General features: G+C 43.4%; 1 protein-coding gene across 11 annotated transcripts in view; it reads left to right on the top strand.

Annotated features, from left to right (window-relative positions):
• KLC1 (kinesin light chain 1) overlaps positions 1 to 21,061 on the top strand; it is a 42,753-nt gene extending 21,692 nt beyond the window's left edge. Inside the window, exons 8-16 of one of the 11 annotated variants that reach the window (XM_077266762.1) lie at positions 591 to 764; positions 847 to 946; positions 1,073 to 1,122; positions 1,629 to 1,693; positions 2,677 to 2,785; positions 4,165 to 4,308; positions 13,299 to 13,429; positions 16,091 to 16,157; positions 20,147 to 21,061. In XM_077266762.1, the coding sequence (XP_077122877.1) occupies positions 591 to 764; positions 847 to 946; positions 1,073 to 1,122; positions 1,629 to 1,693; positions 2,677 to 2,785; positions 4,165 to 4,308; positions 13,299 to 13,429; positions 16,091 to 16,157; positions 20,147 to 20,212 (906 nt within the window). In that variant the 3' untranslated portion in view covers positions 20,213 to 21,061. Of the gene's footprint in view, positions 1 to 590; positions 765 to 846; positions 947 to 1,072; positions 1,123 to 1,628; positions 1,694 to 2,676; positions 2,786 to 4,164; positions 4,336 to 9,504; positions 10,139 to 13,298; positions 13,430 to 16,090; positions 16,158 to 20,146 lie in introns of those variants that run through there. The other 10 variants (XM_077266754.1, XM_077266771.1, XM_077266744.1 and 7 more) reach the window with 10 other exon arrangements.
• Positions 21,062 to 21,265: the final 204 nt, after the last annotated feature.

Below are 21,265 nucleotides of genomic sequence, written 5' to 3'. Positions count from 1 at the left end.
ATATTGGCAACATTTTTGCCCAAAATTGTGTTAAGTAGCTCAGCAATGCTTACTTAATTCATTTAACCCCCTTCTGTATATCCTACGTACAAGTCTGGAGCAGGCTCCGAGGTTCAGCATGCCCCATTCCTGGCATATGGCTGTGTTAGAGGTGGATAATTGCCTGTTTTAACAGCAGCGAGTGGAGCTGAGCTCCACCCGCTGCTGCCAACGCCTTCAAATGCTGCTACCAACGCCTTCAAATGCTGCTGCCAACCTCGAAAGTGGCATTTTAAAGCACTACCATTCCACACACTGATCGCCAAAAACAACCCACTGGCACCACAACCTACTGAAGACCCCCCATGCCTGCCAGGACGGTGATTCTTGTGTGATTTTTTTTTTTTTTTAATACCATGTAGTATAGGCAACCAAATCGCAGGCTTAAGTCCCAGAGCGTTCTGCACCATTATTACGGTAGATCTTAGACTGACAAGGCTCTTATCTGCTCCTTTACAGAAGGACAGAGGTTGGCATTCTCCAAACTCTTGGAGTTGGGCACTTTATAGGGTACAATAGCATTTCTTGAATACTTTGATTGCCTTTTTTAGGTGCTGGGCAAGGACCACCCAGATGTAGCAAAGCAGCTGAATAACCTGGCGCTGCTGTGTCAGAACCAAGGCAAATATGAAGAAGTGGAGTATTACTACCAGAGAGCGCTGGAGATCTACCAAACCAAGCTGGGACCGGATGATCCAAACGTGGCAAAGACTAAGAACAATCTGGTAAGTTTCCCACAGTGCCAGCCTATGCGTTCTGTGCTGTATAATGGTACCGAAGCACTGAAAATCTTCTCCCACGTTCCAGGCGTCTTGTTATCTGAAGCAAGGCAAGTTTAAGCAGGCCGAGACTTTGTACAAGGAGATCCTGACCCGAGCGCACGAAAGGGAGTTTGGATCTGTGGATGGTAAGGATTGTGTTCTCAAACGACCCTCATAATTAAAAGTTAATGGCTTATCAACTTGTAAGTGACGTTCTGCTTTACATCCTCTGGTCTTTGTTTCTTAACCTTTTGATTTCCATTGCTTTGAAGATGAAAATAAACCAATCTGGATGCACGCTGAAGAAAGAGAAAAATTCAAAGTAAGTTTTCCCAAAAGAAGAATCACTAGGCCTTATATGTGAGTTCTCCAAGAGGTTGCTCTGGCCCCACACATGTGGCTGTACAGCTAGTGTTATGGCATCCGGCATGGTCAGAGGAACTAGAAATCAATACTGGGGTCACCAGCAATGATGCCAAGGTAAAGGCTTTGGAAAAAAGACAAGCGCACGTAGGGTCATATCGTTTAGTGCAAGGGGTGAGGATGGTGCTCACCTGATTGGGTTGTGTGTGGTAGAACGCCAATGAAAACCCGTTGTCACGTCTGCAGGTCCAAGATGCCCTTCTTCTGCATGTAAATATGATGAGTAGGAGAGAGTTGGCATTTGGATGGTGGCGCTGCTGTGTAGAAACAGTGGTTGCTCGCATAGAGATGGACTTCCAGTAGCTTTACGCGTTTCGGGTCCGTACAGACTGAAAACTACATGCATGGTTATATCAGAGCACAACTGTCTTCTGTGATGTATGAATCTGAATGTGTTTTTCTTAGGGGAAACAGAAGGACGGCACGTTCGGAGAATACGGAGGCTGGTATAAAGCATGCAAAGTTGACAGGTAGGAATGTTACGTGGAGGATCTGCAAATGGCAGAGACACACCTGCAGATGTCACTTAAAAGGCTGCTGATGGATGAGGGGGTTGCCTGCTTTGCACTATCCCTTTCTTTTGTTAAAAGGACCCTGCAGCAATCAGCTGATCACAGGGTGTCCTGTTCATCAAAACCCCAGCGATCAACTCTGATCTGTTAGCGACCCTTGCAGCACCTTCCCAGGTGAAACGATACATTACACAGTAGACATTGACAATGGGATGTCTGAGAAACCCAGGAACCAGGGCACCAGATGTCTGCCTTTAATAGCTTTATTGGTACAGAAAAATCACGTTTTGGCGGCTCAGGGCCTTTATCAAGCCATGCATGGCTCTCTGAAATGTGATTTTTCTGTACCAATAAAAATACCAGAGGATGACATCTGGTGCACTGGTTCCTGGAAATCGCTGTATTGCTGCAAGCTAGTGGAGGGTTGCACCAAGTATACACGGATGACAGAGTGGTGCACAGGACCCATCTATTGCAAGCACCAGTGGGATGTCCATCAGATACTGAGACATCATCCAAAACGGGGGGTTCCCTTTCTAAGTCCAGAACAGTGAATCCCTCCTGTTAGCGGGGCTCTCTCATGAATGGAGCCCGTGCCTACATACCTTATTGGGAAATTATGAACATTATAGGGAAGCACCAGGACCGCTAGGGGCTCTCCTCTAAGAGCCAGTCCTGTTGGCGGACTCAAGCGGTCCTTTCTCACATGTATGGCCATTCATCTAAATGGCCACCGTGTAATTACAGTCGCTGCAGAGTAAATGCTTGGCTTGTTGTGCTGTCTCTGGCCAAAATTGGCTTTTATCACCCCCTTGGCAATTAGTTGCAGCGTTGTCTGCATTTCACACAATATGCAATTTTTTTTCTTAAACCAATGTACAGAAGATTGTAAACACTTTGTACATACGCTTTGCCTAAAAATAATTTGCTTCTGTGTCCAGCCCAACGGTGACCACAACGCTGAAAAACCTCGGAGCACTTTATAGACGTCAGGGCAAGTTCGAAGCTGCTGAAACACTAGAGGAAGCGGCGATGAGGTCACGGAAGCAGGTAAGTGCAAGTCGTGGTGTCGTCCCGTGATTGTGAGTGCTTCATCCCTGTGACCCTGTTAGGCGCTGACACAGAGAGGGTGCAAGCACTGGAGAAATCCAGCTTTGAAGCCATGTGGAATCCTGTTGGTGCATTTGGACGACTACCAAGTGCATTGACACCCCCAGTGCACTTCCAGCATAATTTGCATATATATCTTCTATGCTTGATTTCCACTACTTCCGGAAATTAAAAAAAAAAAAAAGCATTTTTGCAGGTTCTCCTTATAGATTGGCTTAAAAAAATAAATAATAAGAATTACATTTTATCTTAAAGGCCAATTGTTTTGACATTTTTTTTTGTCCAGTTTTGTAATTTGCATTGATGGGATATTTGTGTGTTGTGTTCTCGTCTCGTGGCTGTAATTGCATGCATTCATCAGTCCGTTTTTCTGCGTAACGGGAAATGCCAATTTTCAGCCTTATTTTTTATCCTACGAAAGTGAGAATAGATGAGATCAGTGTAAAGTGTGACGACTTCTATCTCAGGCTTCGTTCACACGATGAGCTTTTGGTGAGTTTTTTTTTTTTTTTTTTTGTTTTTTAACGCTGCATATTTTTGGAAAAAAAAATGCAAGTAACCTATATTAATGGGTGCAGAAAATCTGCAACATCAAAACCCTCCCCAAAAGCTCATGGTGGGAACGTAGCCTTATACTCCATTAGATGGCTCGTTCAGTGCCATAATCTCATAAATTGACAACGGCGCCTGGCACGTGGTGCGCCGTGGTACCACAGCTGCTGAGATGCAAGTGGCAGCCTTTTTATTTGTGTGCACCCCTGTGCTAGACAATTAGTAATGCTGTACACTTGCACTACACATAGCAATGACAGGGTTACTCAAACTAATGTCCACTTTCAAAGTGGGCGAGCAAAAAATATTAAAAATTGCTATGACCATAACTAAGACAGCGGCCAAAGCCTCTGGTGAACGGTCAAGCCTCATATCAAGCATTTATTTCAGTGGCCAGCTTGCAATACTTCATTTTGCCAGCAGAGTGCACTGTAGGGAAAACATACAGCCAGAGGCCGCAATCTCCTGATCGCCAAGCGCTTTAATATTCGTAAATGACCTAAGGACCCTGGGAAAGACCCCTGACTACTTGTATAGCCGTTTTTCCATGTTAGGGCACAGTTGTCACGTAGTTTCAAGCTGCATGGCTCGCGTGTGTGTCCTCTGTGGTGTCATTATGAGACTGAAGGTGTCCGTGCCTTAAGATGCATGCCTCCTGGGAGGGAAGACCGGCTTTCCTTTCCAGGCTTTGACGTTTTTGTACGTCACCTTTCTGCCTTCCTTACTTACATCTCAGGGGCTTTTTCCTTTTTTACTTGTAACGCAAGGGTCCTGTCTCACAGGGACTAGACAATGTCCACAAGCAGCGAGTGGCCGAAGTGTTAAACGACCCAGAAAGCATCGAGAAAAGGAGGAGCCGAGAGAGTCTGGACGTGGTAAAGTACGAGAGCGGTCCTGACGGAGGGGAGGAAGTGAGTATGAGCGTAGAGTGGAACGGGGTAAGTGCAGTACACAGTGTGGCAAGTAATGGCCCGCAGACCCGTCCGAAAACTCCGCAATGTGATCCGCATGCTACTGTGATAATAATACACCGCAAACCTCCCGCCTGATAATCTCTCATCTGACCTCCTCTCCTTGTCCTGTCATGCTGATTGACTGTCCCGGGTTGTCCTTTACCCAAATCCCCATTAGTAGGCCTAGAGCGCTCTCCTTTTTAGTTACCACCTGTTCCCATTGCCTAGATTTCATTAACATTCACTACAGGCATGGCATCTCTTATGGGAAAAGTTTTATTTTTTTATTTTTTTTCTTTCCATAATTTTGACACTGAAATCAAAGATCTACAATAAACCCTCATTATTAATCAGATCTGGCCTGTTTCAAAATTATTTTTTTTATTCTGGGTAATGCTGTAAGAGATTTCATGCCTCTGTGTAGTTTCAAATATTCAAGGAAATCTACATAATTTCCTTTGCCTTGCGAAGCTCAGAATACTCCCATTTTTATATAATTGATTTGCCTTAGAGGTCATCCAGCCCTATGATATTGTCACTAATATCTGATAAGGATAATCGCCAGAGCTTACTTTGAGAGTTCTATATTTTCCATTCACACTTAAAGGAAACATGTCTCTTGTCATAAATATGTAAATTCTTTACCTGGTGTAAATCCCGCTGTTCTCCTGAATCCGGCGTTATTTTTCTTTTCTTCCTGCTCCTCTCCATTCCTCAAATAAGACCTTTTCTTATCTGTATTTAAATCTGGTCTTTTAAGCTAAGTGGGCGTGGCCCTCAGCTCTTAGAGGGTGTTGCCTTGAGGAGCACACCCAGATTTATATACAGTGCATATGAGGCCATATCTCAGGAACAGAGAGGCACACAAACAAAAGAAAAACTGCGTCGGATTCAGGAGAACAGCAGGATTTACACCTAGTAATAAAACATGCCAACTGACATGTCCTCTTTAAAAAGAGGGATTGTGCATGCTCTACCACCTCTTTACTGGGGACTCTGATTTCTATTATGTCTACTGATTCAGAATATAAGATTTTTGCCATTTATTTATCCTTTGGGACTTCATGCCCTCTATTAATGCATACTATATTTTACTTTTTTTTTTTTTTTTTTTTTTTTTAATTCTTTCCCTTGGTGAGTGATAACTAGGAGGTCTGCCACAGTAGACTCCTAATCACGTGGTTATACACTGATTCCATAATTCTTCTTTTCATCGCCCATCTTTAAAGGGGGTAGTCCAGCTCCGCTCACTTCCACATTGGAAGGGGGTCGGAGACATCACGTCTACAGATGTCAGCCTGTCTGTGCGAGCGGCAGGCATCATTCATCTATCCCATTCCATTCCTGCTCGTTAACATCTGTCCCGCTCCCTTTCACTTGGGTACTTGGTTCATAGGCGTCTCTTGCTCTGGCGAAGCGGACGATGTGTTATGCATGATCTCCCCTGTAGGAGGCGCTGTAAGGGACGGGCTTCCTGGATGTAGAAATGCATCATCTAGTCACCATCTTCCTTGTAGTTTCTTTTGCACCCAGACACTCAATCAGCATTGTTTCCACTTCTGCACAATTTCCTGTAATAATCCCAGCCGCGCCCGTGTGCCGCACGGGACCCTGCCTCGTATATTCTGCTGATTCATAACTGTGTACTGTACTCTTCCCTTCATTTCTGCTGGACTCTGCATGTTCTGTATTAAATGTCTTTGCCTAACGTGCAGATATTGGATAAGGGAAATTACAACAGTATTTCTAGGTCTGTCGCGGCCCCTTTAATGAAACTAACCCCATAATAACCCCACCATGATGTGTTATTAATAGTGATGAGAGAACGTGCTTGGATAAGGTGTTACCTGAGCATGCTCGGGTCCTAACAAAGTGTTTTCGGCTTGCTCAAATAATATGTTAGAGTTCCCGCAGCTGTATGTCTCGGGGCTGTTCGATAACCACAACTGATGCAGGGATTGCCTAACAAACAGGTAATCACAGCATGTGTTGTGACTATCTAACATCCGCGGGAACTCGAACATATTATTCGAGCACGCCGAAAGCACTGTTAGGACCCAAGCATGCTCAGATAACACCTTATCCTAACACGTGCGCTCATCACTAGTTATTAACGTATGGGGCCGCACATAACAGATTGTGCTGCTGGAAACTATGACTCTTCTGTTAGCCTGGGGTGAAGGGGATATTGACTATGAAGCCAGAATGTTATTTGTGACCCTTGTATGACTCCCCAACCTCGTCCATTCTTTTATTTGGTTACATCATATCATATTTTTTTTTTATTTTATGTTCCGAAGGAAACGTACCACATCCCATATACTTTATGTTGTGTCATTTTATTACAGCGGTTTCTGCCTGTGATACGTTCTTGCATGACTTTGTACGATGCATGATGTATGTCGGCTCCTTCTTTTCACGCCAAAAGCTCAAAAATGGGTTAAAAGTGAAGATTTAGGTGGGAGTCGGAGACTGTAAAGGGGCTTACAATAATAGCAGTTGCCTATAATTACAGGGGTATTCTCTTTCCTAACCATACGCAGTCTATGTTCTCTGGGTTTGATCTTTGCACTTTTGAACCCCTGAAAACCGCTGCAGAGGATTAGGAAGAGCAGCGTAAGCCAAGAAATCGCCATTTTAACGTTCCTCCGACTCTCCCCATTGCTCTCCGAGTGTCTCCACCTGCAATTGTGGAATCGGGGGTGTTAAAATGCAGATTTCTTACTCGTGCATCCTGCATGATCACCACTCCAGGTTTGATTACACTGCTCCTCGCTTCTTTACAGCATCGTCCGCAGTTTTCAGAGAGGTGGAAATTGCAGACTGTCTCCCTTTGCAGTGGCACTGCTGCACCAGTGAGCATGGGAAGGTTTGAAGGGTCCGCCACACTAAATTATTCCCCTTCATTCTCACTATTGGTGGCGTATACCAGTGCCATCATTGTAAGATTGGAATACCCCTTTAATCTTAAAGGGGTTGTCTTGTGACTATAACTCCTTTTTTTTTTTTTTTTTTCTTAAATGGAAATAAACCGAGCAGCAACTTTGCTTATCACCTGCATTCATCAATCGATTCTGCTGCCATTTTTACCTCCTGGACCCTCGTGATGCAGTCGGGGTGTACAGGCTGTCACCATTGCCATTAGGAAGTGCAGAGTTTATCTAGATACAGGTCTGTTTTAGGGATTTTAGCAAGAGGTATGCGACAAAATCCAATTTCTGGCATGCGCATGTACCCTCTGCACGGTCCCTTTTTGGTTCTACACGTGGTATGCATGTCTAATCCCATGAGACGGATGTGCTGACAGACGTCCGATCATCACCGACAAATATCCTGACATTTTCTGAAGCTTGCTCTGCCCGTCCTCATCAACACCATCCTGCTCTTATCACAAAACTCTTCTTTCATTGTTACCTTCCATTCACACAACTTGTGTTTTTTTTATTTTTATGCATGTTCTCACTAGATTCATGTAATCCTTGTATCCATGTTGTCCCTATTGGTGCTCGCCATGCAAAATCACTTATAACCGTCCCAAAAATAGATTCCTACCTGGCTAAAGTGGTAATTTGCCACCAGCCCCCTCCACTCCATCCATCGAGGGAGCCCAGTACTCGGGGTTCTTCCCTCTGGCTGCATTACTCGCTATAGTGTATGTGTGCCTTTGTGGGGTGCCATATATGATTATGTATGGGCACATATCAGATTACCCTGTCACGTTGGACACCGAATATATCCGTGATGTGACTGCTATAAGTGACTTGCATTGTGACTTTTGGTCATTGTGCTCTTTCTCCCTTTGCTAATAGATTAGATACTTGGCCTTTCCGATATACTGCCTTTCTTAACCTGGTCCATGTTGGCTCCTATATTTGGCCTTATTACCAAACCCTTAAAGGAGAAATCCATTTAAAGTTTGGCGTAGTCCATAATGAAGTGCAACCTCCTTTGCCACTCCGCAGAGATTTGTTATTGGGTGACCCCTTTTCTTTAGAGTATAAGTACCATTTATCACCAGTCCTCAGGATAGACGACAAATGCATGATCACCGCCGAGACTCCAGAACGAAGCTCCCAAAGTCACCTTTGTGAACGGAGCAGCAGTGAACAGGCGCAGTCACTTGCTATGGACCATGAATGGTGCAACAGTTGCACATTTACACAACTTTTAAGACCCCCGGTCTCGGTTATTCCCACAGTGATTATGCATTTATCATCTATTCTGTGGGTAAATAATACAGGTTGTGTATAAACAACGCCCTTTTAATATTTTGAAGCTAGAGTTGAGCAAAACAATTTGCAGGACCCTGGCCTGTACTCCGCGGTAGCCGGACCAGAGGGCTGTGGAGGACGTGACGACGTTGAATGGCCTCCTAATCAGAAACTGCTCCTACAAATCATTGCTCAACTCGTATTAGACATCTGATTTTCAGTAACGGAACTTTCTGTGCTAAATTGTTTTAAAGCGGTGTCCACTGCTCAGACAACCCCTTCTCAATCTGTGTTTACCCTCAGTAAAATAATAACACTTGTACTCCCCTTCTGTGCCAGCACTAGCTCCCCCGGGGCTCTCGTGACGACGTCATGCGATCCCTGTTGCCAGTTGGCGCTGCTGACTTCACGCTTCCCTTCTTTGGACAAATCGGTCAGCTAGAGGAAGCGAGAGCTGCGGCTCCTCTCCCTCGCTCTCCGAATGTCAGTCACCTCCGTAGGAGAGAAGAGTGCAGCCAGTGCTGACTGGCCACAGGGATTGCGTTGCATAATGTCATGAAAGCCCTGGGAGAGCAACACAGCTGGAACAGTGCTGGAGAGGAGTATAGGTGTTACTATTTTTCTGGGTAGAAACCTAATGATTTAGAAGGGGTTGTCGGAGTATCTTCTATAGATCCCTGATCAGTGGCGATCGGAAATTGCAGACCCTTGCCAACCATGTGTGCATAGAACAAATGGTTTTCCCCTTTAAATAACTCTATACTCATACCTTTTCCAGACATCTGGGCAGAAGTTAAAGCTTTTATTTCTCCAAATGACCAGATCGTGATGTCTTCTGGGCCATTCGACCTAGAAATACTGTCTGCAGGGGGAAAACTGTGAATTAACTCTCCAGTGTTTTCATGGAGATGTTGTTTTTTCTCTTTCCATTTCCTCTCCACAGGCGTAGATGCCTTGTGTGATACTAATTCTGTCTCCTGCATGACGGACGTGCTCCATCTTCTCAAGCTTTAACCTCTCTCTCCAGTACTGAGCGCAGTGTCTAGCACTTCAGTAGGATCCCCGTCCACGCTGTCATACACTTTCTTTGTAAATTGACCATTTCCACCACAAGAGCTGACACTTTTTGTTTTTTTCTTAACACTGTATATCTGTAGCTTTGTCCAAACTGTAATCTAGCAATGGAGAATTGTAACCCAACCATGAAGCCATGTGTTACTATAATGTATTACGTCACTAGGAAAGCACTTCTCAGCTAGCCGCTCTCTCATGGAAGGTAACTAATAATCTCGTGGTCCGTTAACGGCATGAAGTGGACCTCTAACCAAGACCACCTGTACGCTGTAGAATTACAAAGCATGTCCTGCAAGTGCTTGAACCCGGTCGTGGAGACCCATGGTGTGGTTACCATCCAACGTTGGCTTCATGGGTCTCCGGCGTTGAGTCTTCACTGGATTTAGATCTCGTTCAGTCTTTAGTGTGACTTCATGGCAGTTGTGCTTCTTCTACTAATCCTAAAAGTGTATGGTGATTTGTGTATAAGTCTTTCTACCTTCTAATAAACTCTCTCCACCTGACCTCCGTCTACGTCGTCTTGTCTGCTTGGTTCTTTTTCTTGCTAACGTGTCCTGGGTGGACCTTATCTGCAAGGAGTGACCTTACATGCATGATATTTGTGCAGTTTCTAAAATCCTCAATGTGGACATCCACAAAGCAGGAGATAGCGTAAAGTGGTGTATGTCCTACTAAGCCTCCATTTCTGCCTAAAGGGGCCAACAGCGCTACTGTCAGAGCATCCATCAACAGCTTGTCAAGTATCTCACACCTGTAAGATAAGGGATTTCCATCTCTACTCAATAGGATACATGCCGATCATCCATGCCACCTCTCTTGTTGGGTTTGTAGGAACGCAACAACTGATGCAGGAGTGGCGCCGACACATGCACAAATCCTGGCAAGTGCATGATCGACGCCACGTCGGTAGTGCCTCTACCTCCCGGTGTGGAAAGAAGAGGTTCCAGATATCCTCTTTAAACCCAGAGTGATCTGGAGACAGACCAGTTGCAGATATTTGCTGCCTGGAAGGCGAACCATGGTTGTTGTGCAATGTGAACCCTTCTGGACTTAAAGGGGTTCTCCGGAGCTAACTAACTTGCTGATTGGTTGGTGTATGACCTCTGTGACATGCACTGATCGGCAGGGCACTTTTATACCCTTTGGAATGGAGCATGCCTGGCCTCCGACAGCCCTATAGGGAATTTATGAGGTGGTCGAGCATGCATGGATAAAAATGCCCTGTTCTGTCAATCAGTGCGGGTCCCAGTGATCATGCACCAACAAGCCAAGCAACCTAAGGACAGGGGCAGCGCTGATTTCCCGGTTATGGTATCAAACGTCTGCTGAACAGTAAAAGATTGCTTCATTTAAAGGGCTTGTCCAGTTAGCTATATTTCACCTATCCTCAGAATCAATAGATATTCACCTGGGTCGGACCGCTGGGACTCCTCCTAAGCATATCCGAACAACTATGGTGTAGAAGTGAGCATGTGCGACCTCTGCTCCATTCATTGCTTATAGGAGTGGTGGTCGCACATGCTCAGGATCGGTGGGGGATCTCCGCAGCCGGACCACCTGCAGTCATACATTATCTTCTCTGCTGTTCATGCTTGCAGGTAGCTGGGGCCTTGGCATTCTAACAACCCTGCGGGTTTCCGATGCAGACATGATGGCGGGTATCAGATTATTTATGGCCCTGTTATACTTGGTATTAATATAATAAAATGATATAAACATAAAGCCAACCATGCATATGGCTGTGGTACGTTTTCAGAAAACTATATTTATAAGCTTCACTTGGTTTGGTGTGAAAAAGGAAATCTATTGAATTTTCATGTATGCAGCAGGGATTGGAGAGCACAGGGAATGACGTTCTCCTGAAGCCCCGATCCCCACTGTGGTCACATCTGTGGGTTCCTATGTCTCAGACCAGCATTTTATGGACCTGTTTGTGTGCCCCTATTATGGAGGCGAGTCCCGGCCCGGGTTATTGATCTCTAGACGTTGTCACTTTGGGTCATAGACTCTTGTTCACACCAGGAATAACACTTGTAATAGGGGTGCACAAACTGTGCCATGAATAAGCTCCCCTGACACTTCCCTAACCCACAGAATTCTGCCTGTACATGATGCGGATCGCTCTGCGACTTTGCAAATGTGAAGCGATCAAAAGACTGACCGTGTGAACAGCGAGTGGTTTTTATATTGCAAGGCATCTGTTAGTTCTTTATAACATTTATTGAGCGCTTTTTCAGGGGGTTTGCAGAGCGGAACCACCTGAAAAAGAGACGTAGTGTGCAAATATCCTATAAAAGGAAACTTTTCTTTAATTGCCCTCCCCAGGTCCAGATCTGAGTCTCTGTTGCTCCCTCTGTGTCCCCTGTTTGGCTTCAGCTGTGATGTGACATCAGCCAATTACTGAGCTTGGTGACTCTGAGCAGCTTGTACTGTCTATACAGGAAGGAAGACCCGCTCAGTTCATTGATTGGCTGCTGAGATGTTAGCGTTGCAGGCTATAAGGGTATGTGTCCACGTTCAGGATTGCATCAGGATTTGGTCAGGATTTTTCATCAGTATTTGTAAGCCAAAACCAGGAGTGGGTGATAAATCCAGAAGTGGTGCATATGTTTCTATTATACTTTTCCTCTAATTGTTCCACTCCTGGTTTTGGCTACAAATCCTGATGAAAAATCCTGACCAAATCCTGATGCAATCCTAAACGTGGACACATACCCTAAGAGACAACCTGGAGCAGTGAGGGTGAATAATTCTCAGTTTTTTTGTTTATCACAATGAACTATGAATATAAGAACGTTTTCTGAAAAGGATAGCCTGTTTAAAGGGGTTGCCCATTTCATATACAATTTTAAAGGAATATGGAGTGGATAGAGCACGGGTATGTTTAGGATCCTCCTCTCTTGGCGAGAGTGTAGAGTGGGCACAGAACATCTATTGCACAGTCTTTTCCTGCACTACAGACAACCTATTGATTTTATTAGACCTGGTGTAATGTTTAGTTTGTCCTGTGGTGGCGCTGTATAGAAATATAACACTAAGTTGACTAAGTGTGTATATCTCCTGTATACCAGATGGGTGTTAATCACACAACAGTGTGGCTCTGACTGCTGGGGCCACGAGAACAAGGGTCTTATGTGTTACAGTGGTAGTCTTTCCTCTGGATTCTAAGAGGTGAAAGCAGTGACCAACCCTGTAAAACACTTGTGTCCCAAGACATTGCCTATGCTGGACAGCCCCTTTAAGGGGTTATTCTCTTTTTTCATAAATGGGTTTTTGTCAGACAGTGCTTGTAACGTAAATGCCAACATTTTTGCAATTTACTGTTAAATAAAAAATTTTCAGCCGTTCTTGAGAGATTCACTTTTTTTTTCTTGTGTTTACAGCTCGTTGCCTAGGAGACTGACCACCACTGCTAGAAAACATAAGTGTTAATATCTCAATAACGGATGCAAATTTTAATAAGCAGTAAATGGCAAAAGTGCTTGTTTCTACATGTACTATCTGACAATAGCGATCTATGAAGATGGGACTAGCCTCTTTTAATTTATCAAGTGCTACAGCTGTATCTTGAGTGGTAGCTTCATAAGTTATATACTCCATGTTCTCCCAATCCGCACATACCCGAAGTCAATTTTTCACTCCTTTTTCAACCTTTTGTTCTAGGACGGCACTGGATCTTTAAAACGCAGCGGCTCTTTTAGCAAACTCCGAGCTTCCATACGACGCAGCAGCGAGAAGCTGGTCAGGAAGCTGAAAGGAGGCAGTTCACGAGACGGTGAACCAAAGAATCCGGGGTAATTATCCAAATCTAGCTGAGCTGCTGTATCCCCCCTGCCTGTAGCACTTAACACTTTGGTGGCTGGAGAGGGCATATGCTGAGCGTGCTGTGCACATTCCTGCTGGCTGTGGTATTCCTCAGGGATCGCAGAAACACTTACAAGATTTTAATCCATAGAATTTATTTTTATATGACTGCAAGTGTGAAAGATCCAACGTGTTTCCTCACTTTAAGGATGGGGCCCTCAATGCGAAAAGTGTATATAGATCACGGGTATCGATTTACTGTACATGGCTACACCGCTTATAATGCACAGGCCAAATAACACAAGACAAGTGATATACCGTAATCTTAAATGCTCCTTCAAGAAGTTGTCTGTATGCAAGCAGTTCAGAAGTGATCAACCCAAGTATCTCACATTAAATGGGTTGTGCAGACTTGTCCTCCTGCTCGATTTGGCATCGGAAGTAGAGAGATCCAACTGTCGTGGCATCTGGCCATCACCCAGGGAGTTACTGAGGGTCCTATTAATTAGAATAGGCCCCATTTATGATACCCAATGGCAGTTGGATGGTCGGCCAGTGTGTATCTGCTCCCTAATAATTGGAGTAAGACCCCTGCATGTTCCCCCTAGTGTGCAGTTAAGTTTCTCAGTGCCTGATATCAGATTGGGCCTGCACAAGCCCCTTTTAAAAAGGTGGTCTGGGATTTCACTATACTAACAGCAGGGAATGCTATAAAACGCCCTCCAGGGCTCCGGTGGTGGTCCCTGCCAGTCCGTTTCCATTGCTGCAGTGTTCTGGTGATCGGTGCGGGTCCCAGCAGTTTGGCTCCCACCGATCTAGTGGATATTTTGATGATGATGATGATGATGATGATGATGATGATGATGATGATGATGATCTGTTCCAATCAATCAACACTTTTAATAATTGAAAAATTGCCCTAAATCTGTGTAATCTCCACTCCTGCGCTGCTGCATTGAGCCCTATGGAGGGCGCTATAGTGATGTTATGTCCGCTGCTCTTTATCAATTAATTGCATTAATAATGTTTTTAAAAAAAAAAAAAGCTGGGCGTACAGGAAATTATTAACCCCAGTTTCCTTTTTGTATATATTTACACTGGATACCAATTTAAGAAATGTGTTTTTAATATTTCACAAAGCTAAATAATTTGGGGTTGTTTTTTTTTTTCATGTTCTTTTGGGAAAATCTTATTTGCCCTAACAAGGTCATTTAAAAATGTGAAACATTTGTATAACATATTGCTGAATAAATTGACTAAGTTTTAACCCTGGTTCATTATTTTGGTTTTAGTTTTTACTTTGTGTTGTTTTTTTGTTTTTTGTTTTTTTTAACCTTGGGTTGATTAATGGGTGAAATGTAAAGGAACTCTGCTTCTGATAATCCTGTGCACTGATTGTTAATCACTTTTAACCCCCTAATGGGTTTGTTCCTAACCAACGTTGATTTCAGCCGCATGGTCCTACTAATGCTGAATGCATCTATGTGAATACACGTCTGCTCCGTGTTCTTTACTTACAGCTGTAATCCTAACCAGAATTAGCTGCAGAAAAAGGCTTCTATTTATCACATTGTATGTTGTAGGATGTGAAAACCTGGTTCCCTTCATATGGAGATATAAGGCATAGACTAAAGCGGTTAAACTTTCTCTGCTGATTTGACATTGTATGTGTGATACAAAGCTCCAAATCTTCAGCTTCCTTTTAAAAATCCATATAGTTAAATGTTTTTCTGCAGCCACCACTAGAGGGAGCTCCCTGTATACAGGGATAAATAACATGCTGCCTTCAGCCACCACTAGGGGGAGCTCCCAGTATAGAGATACATAAGATTATTTCTGCAGCCACTGCTAGGGGGAGCTCCCTTTATACATGGATAAATATGCTGCCTGCAGCCACCACTAGGGGGAGCTCTCTACAGATTTATTGAATTACATGAGTTACGCAAAACCCCTAAGCGGGTAGCTCCCCCTAGTGGTGGCGGCAGGCAGAAAAAAATCTCACTGTAAAGTGGGGATCTGAGCAGGGTATTTGGAGCACTGTCTGAAAACTTACGAACCCTAATCAACACAAAACTATCACACCACAGGAAGGCTTTAACACTAGTAAATGGCTTAAAGGGGTTAGAAAAACATTGTCGCTTTCTTCCATAAACAGGGCTGCAGTTTGTGATATTGCAGTTCAGCTATATTGAAGTGAATAGGGCTCAGCTGCGGCACCATACACTACTGTAAACAGGTGTGGCGTTGTAGTTGACAGAAAGCAGCCATGTTTTTCTACTACTGGATAGCCCCGTTAACTGATGCCTTACAATTGCTGTAAAGAGAATTTGCAATAGCCCTGAAATTTGTAGAGGGCATCAGTTATGCCAATCGCTCACACACATGCACCAAGTATGACCTTGGCCTGACAAGACTGGTATGGTGCCTATAGTCTCGGAGAGAGGGCACTGCCGAAACCTTTCTGCCCCAGATGTTGTACACCAGGGCCCTGTGATCGGTATCATGCGGTAATAGTGCAGGTACCATTCGTGTTGAAGGAATAGTGTTTGCCCGCCAGCACATGGCATGGGGCATATGTCTTGTATTACTGTGTGCAGACCTCCAGTGACTCTCATTGGTTTGTCCTTGCATGTCCACTACCCTGGTTGCAGCATGAAGCGTGCCAGTTCTCTGAATGTTCTTAACACGGGCGGCAAAGCTGCTGAGGACCACATGCAAGTAAGACCCCCAGTCCTGTTCTTACCTCCTGTAGTGCTAGTGTGTGTACGGATGCATGACGCGTGCCAGCTGTGCCAGTGCAATGTAGACTTGCCTAGATGTTGTGCCAAGTTTCGGGGCTTTGCTTGTCAAGATCTGCACTGAGAAGTCATCCTAGCACTAAATGGCTCATGTACTACTTGTGTCCACTGCTACTTACTAACCTAATAACGGACTAACGTGCTTTTACCACTGCTTGTGCCCTCTTTATGTATCCTGAAGGGTGCAGAGGAGATTAGATCTGATTTTCCCTTGCTCCAGCTTTGCTCCATCCATATTATTCCCTTATACCTTAATTATGATTACAGTGCCTTGCGAATGTATTCAGCCCCCTGGAACTTTTCAACCTTTTCCCACATATCATGCTTCAAACATAAAGATACCAAATGTAAATTTTTGGTGAAGAATCAACAACAAGTGGAACACAATTGTGAAGTTGAACGAAATTTATTGGTTATTTTTAGTGATGAGCGAATATATTCGTTACTTTCCCTAGCACGCTCGGGGGTCCTCCGAGTATTTTTTAGAGCTCGGAGATTTAGTTTTTCTTGCCGCAGCTGAATGATTTACATCTGTTAGCCAGCATAAGTACATGTGGGGGTTGCCTGGTTGCTGGGGAATTTCCTCATGTAATCAAGCAACAGATGTAAATCATTCCGCTGAGGTGAGGAAAACTAAATCTCTTAGCACTAAAAAATACTCTGAGGACCCCCGAGCGTGCTCGAGAAATCTCCAGTAACGAGTATATTCACTCATCACTAGTTATTTTACATTTTTGTGGAAATTCAAAAACTGTAAAGTGGGGCGTGCAATATTATTCAGCCCCTTTACTTTCAGTGCAGCAAACTCACTCCAGAAGTTCATTGTGGATCTCTGAATGATCTAACGTTATCCTAAATGCCTAATGATGATAAATATAATCAACCTGTGTGTCTCCATATAAATGCACCTGCTCTGTGATAGTCTCAGGGTCCTGTTTGAAGCACAGAGAGCATCATGAAGACCAAGAACACTACAGGCAGGTCCGTGATACTGTTGTGGAGAAGTTTAAAGCCGGATTTGGATACAAAATGATTTCCAAAACTTTAAACATCCCAAGGAGTACTGTGCAAGCGATCATATTGAAATGGAAGGAGTATCATAGCACTGCAAATCTACCAAGACCAGGCCGTCCCTCTAAACTTTCATCTCAAACAAGGAGAAGACTGATCAGAGATGCAGCCAAGAGGCCCATGAACACTCTGGATGAACTGCAGAGATCTACAGCTGAGGTGGGACAGTCTGTCCATAGGACAACAATCAGTCATACACTGCACAAATCTGGCCTTTATGGAAGAGTGGCAAGAAGAAAGCTATTTCTCAAAGATATCCATAAAAAGTGTTGTTTAAAGTTTGCAACAAGCCACCTGGGAGACACACCAAACATGTGGAAGAAGGTGCTCTGGTCAGAAGAAGCCAAAATCGAACTTTTTGGCAACAATGCCAAACGATATGTTTGGCGTAAAAGGCAACACAGCTCGTCACCCTGAACACACCATCCCCACTGTCAAACATGGTGGTGGCAGCATCATGGTTTGGGCCTGATTTTCATCAGCAGGGACAGGGAAGACTGTTAAAATTGATGGGAAGATGGATGGAGCCAAATACAGGACCATTCTTGAAGAAAATCTGTTGGAGTCTGCAAAAGACCTGAGACTGGGACTGAGATTTGTCTTCCAACAAGATAATGATCCCAAACATAGAGCAAAATCTACAATGGAATGGATCACAAATAAATGTATCCAGGTGTTACAATGGCCAAGTCAAAATCCAGACCTCAATCCAATCAAGAATCTGTGGAAAGAGCTGAAAACTGCTGTTCACAAACAATCTCCATCAAACCTCACTGAGCTCGAGCTGTTTGCCAAGGAAGAATGGGCAAGAATTTCAGTCTCTCCATGTACAAAACTGATAGAGACATACCCCAAGTGACTTGCAGCTGTAATTACAGCAAAAGGTGGCGCAACAAAGTATTAAGTTAAAGGGGCCGAATAATATTGCACCCCCCCACTTTTTTAAATTTTTGAATTTCCACAAAAATTAAAAAGAACCAATAAATTTCATTCAAATTTACAATTGTGTTCCACTTGCTGTTGATTCTTCACCAAAAATTTACATTTGGTATCTTTATGTTTGAAGCATATGTGGGAAAAGGTTGAAACGTTCCAGGGGGGTGTATACTTTCGCAAGGCACTGTATCCAGCTTGTTAGAGGTTGTCTGCACTGACATATTAATGATGATGCCCCCTTAGGATAGGTTGTCCATATCAGATCAGTGGGGGTCTGACACCCGGGGTCTCGGCCGATCATCTGTTTGCAGGTCTTTTCACGGCCAGATGTGCCCAGTGTACAGCACAGCTGCATGCAGTATGTAGTGGCCATTCTCTGCTACTGCACCTCAGCTCCTATTGAAATGAATAAGGGCTGAACTGCAATACAGACCATGTTAAACCAAACACCCAGCTACCACCGAGGCTTCTAACAGATGTCCAGGTGTTGAACTCACTGGTCTGATATGGGTGACATGTCCTAAGAATAGGCCATTAATAGTCCTGGACAAGAAACCTCATTATTAATTACTTTAATCAGACCTGCAAGCTAAAAGATGATGGAGGGGAAGGTGGGGTCTCCCATTCAAGACTCACATTTGCCAAAGTAGAGAATGGATGCATCATCTCTTGCTCTGGAGGACCATCATGTTTTGTCCAATCCTATTAATTGGCAGTGTGTAATACTTTATTTCTCCTGTGGGGGTGCTGCAGGGAAACTGCACGCTTGTCCTTACAGATTTCACTTTCTGTCCAAGCTGTGATTTTAGTTTTTAGTTTAAGGGACATTTCTGTAAAAAAAAAAAAAAAAGTGGGGTTTATGCTTCGATATAGCAAATATTAGTAGATGTTCATGCATTAGGACATACCTCAATAGCAAAAATTATTTTTAGTGTCAAATGAATGCATTTAAGGAAAAAAAAAAAAAACTCCAAAGGTGCACAACAACACTCTTTTTAATATTAACTTTGGCTGCAACGCAATCTGGCAACCAACATGATTGCCATTACATGGGTGGTCGCCCACTTCTTCCAAACTTGCACCAGCCAAGTCTGCCATATGCCTCCATAAAAGCCAGAAACACACCGTATAATGGCTGAAATGCTCAACTTATCCTCAGCAAAACCAAGTGGTGCAGATTTTGAGGCAGTCTATCAATGTTATGCAGAGGGTGAAAGCCGCAGCAGACAACTTGCGCAGTGGAATTTCTTCTTACAGGGGTGCTCTTAAATTCTTCTAAGAATAGAAAAAAATAAATAAAATGTCAATTATTTAAAAAAAAAATATATATAGATAGATAGATAGATAGATAGATAGATAGATGGATATAGATATATATATATATAGCAATCCTAAATTCCAGAACTCTAAGCTGTGTCTGGTAGTTCAGTTTAGCCTCATTCACGTCCGTGGAGGGGAGTTGCAGTACCAGACACATCCCCTAGATAAAAGGGGTGCTGTTTTTGGAAGAAAGCATGAAAGTGGGATGATAACCCATGTATAGGCTGTAATGACACGTTGGCACTTGACACTGAAAACTATAACCCTTTTTTATTATAATTATTTTTATTTTGCATTTTATATATTTTTTTTAGAAATTATAAGTTTTTATATTTTTTTTAAATTAGTACTCCATTCACAGACTGTTCACCCTTGCGTTGCAGCACCCATTTATTGCTGACGTCACACCCAGATCTGACCTGAGAATGGTGCCCTATCGGCTCCTGTCGCTTACAGTGGGGTCCATAGGGGTGACCATTTGTCAGCAGGCATTTTTGCTGAGCTCTATACACATTGATTGAAAAAAAATATATAAATATATACCATATATGTTAATATTTTCTTCCCCTTTTCTTTTCACAGGAACGAAATAATTGTCTGACTGAGAGCCGAGGTCTGAGCGCCAGTCACACAGACCTGGCTCATTGAGCTGTGCGCAGAGACTCGCTACCACGAAGAACGCACTGAGACTAAGCTTCCCCTCTCCCCAAACAAGAAGCTTATTCCCCCCCTGATGTTTTTACTTTTTTTAAAAAAGACAAGAAATTTAGATTTTATATAATTCCCCCCCCCCCCTTTTTTTTTTTTTTTTTTCATCCATGACCCCTTTATTTATAGGTGTGTATGATGTATATAATTTGCTGCTTGCACTGTTGTCTGTAGAAATATAATATATAAAATGCCGAAAATGCATAATTGGGTGACTGTTACAGCCGCCAAACCATAGGCAGAAAACCTGTTGGCTTTTGATCAAGTTCATAGAGGGTTGGGGGACTTTGTTACAATGAAGACCACTCTAGAGGTAGGGAAGGAATCCATTTTATTGTAAATAACTGTTTACATTGCCCGGACAGGGACTGCGCACTTCTTTTACTACATGAACCATGGACCACCATTTTATTAAATCCAATATTTTCCATTGCATTATTCCAAAGCTGAGTCATAAGAACATATTCACGGCCTGGGGATAATCTACAGCTACACATTTTAATATAAGGTCCGATCTAGAAACTGGTGTAGAAACAAAATGGAGCTGCTTCTCACAGCAACCAATCAGATTGCTTCTTTCATTTTCCAACCTGCTTTGGAGAAATGAAAAGTGTAATCTGATTGGTTGGTATGGGCAACCGTGCTCCATTTTGTGTAGACATTGGTTTACATGCAGCACTTTTGTGACGTTTTTTTTTTTCTTTCATCTCTAAAGTGAAATGTTTATATCCTTGTGGATTTTTCACAGTAAACTGAAGACCTCAATACAGAAATAAATGGTTACTCTTACACTGTTTTATGTTGTATGTAATGAAATAACTAAAATAACGCCGTATATTTGAATTTGCTGCAAATTTGATGGGTCTGGAAACTTGCCATATTTTTCTTTATCACCTCAAACACACTTCCCTCCTATATAAGGCCTCCTTGGCTCCAACCAGGCCTCCTTGGCTCCAACCAGGCCTCCTTGGCTCCAACCAGGCCTCCTTGGCT

The sequence above is a fragment of the Ranitomeya variabilis genome, chromosome 1, assembly GCF_051348905.1.
Source record: "Ranitomeya variabilis isolate aRanVar5 chromosome 1, aRanVar5.hap1, whole genome shotgun sequence".
Taxonomy (NCBI): Eukaryota; Metazoa; Chordata; class Amphibia; order Anura; family Dendrobatidae; genus Ranitomeya; species Ranitomeya variabilis.
This window is presented reverse-complemented; position numbering and strand designations above follow the sequence as displayed.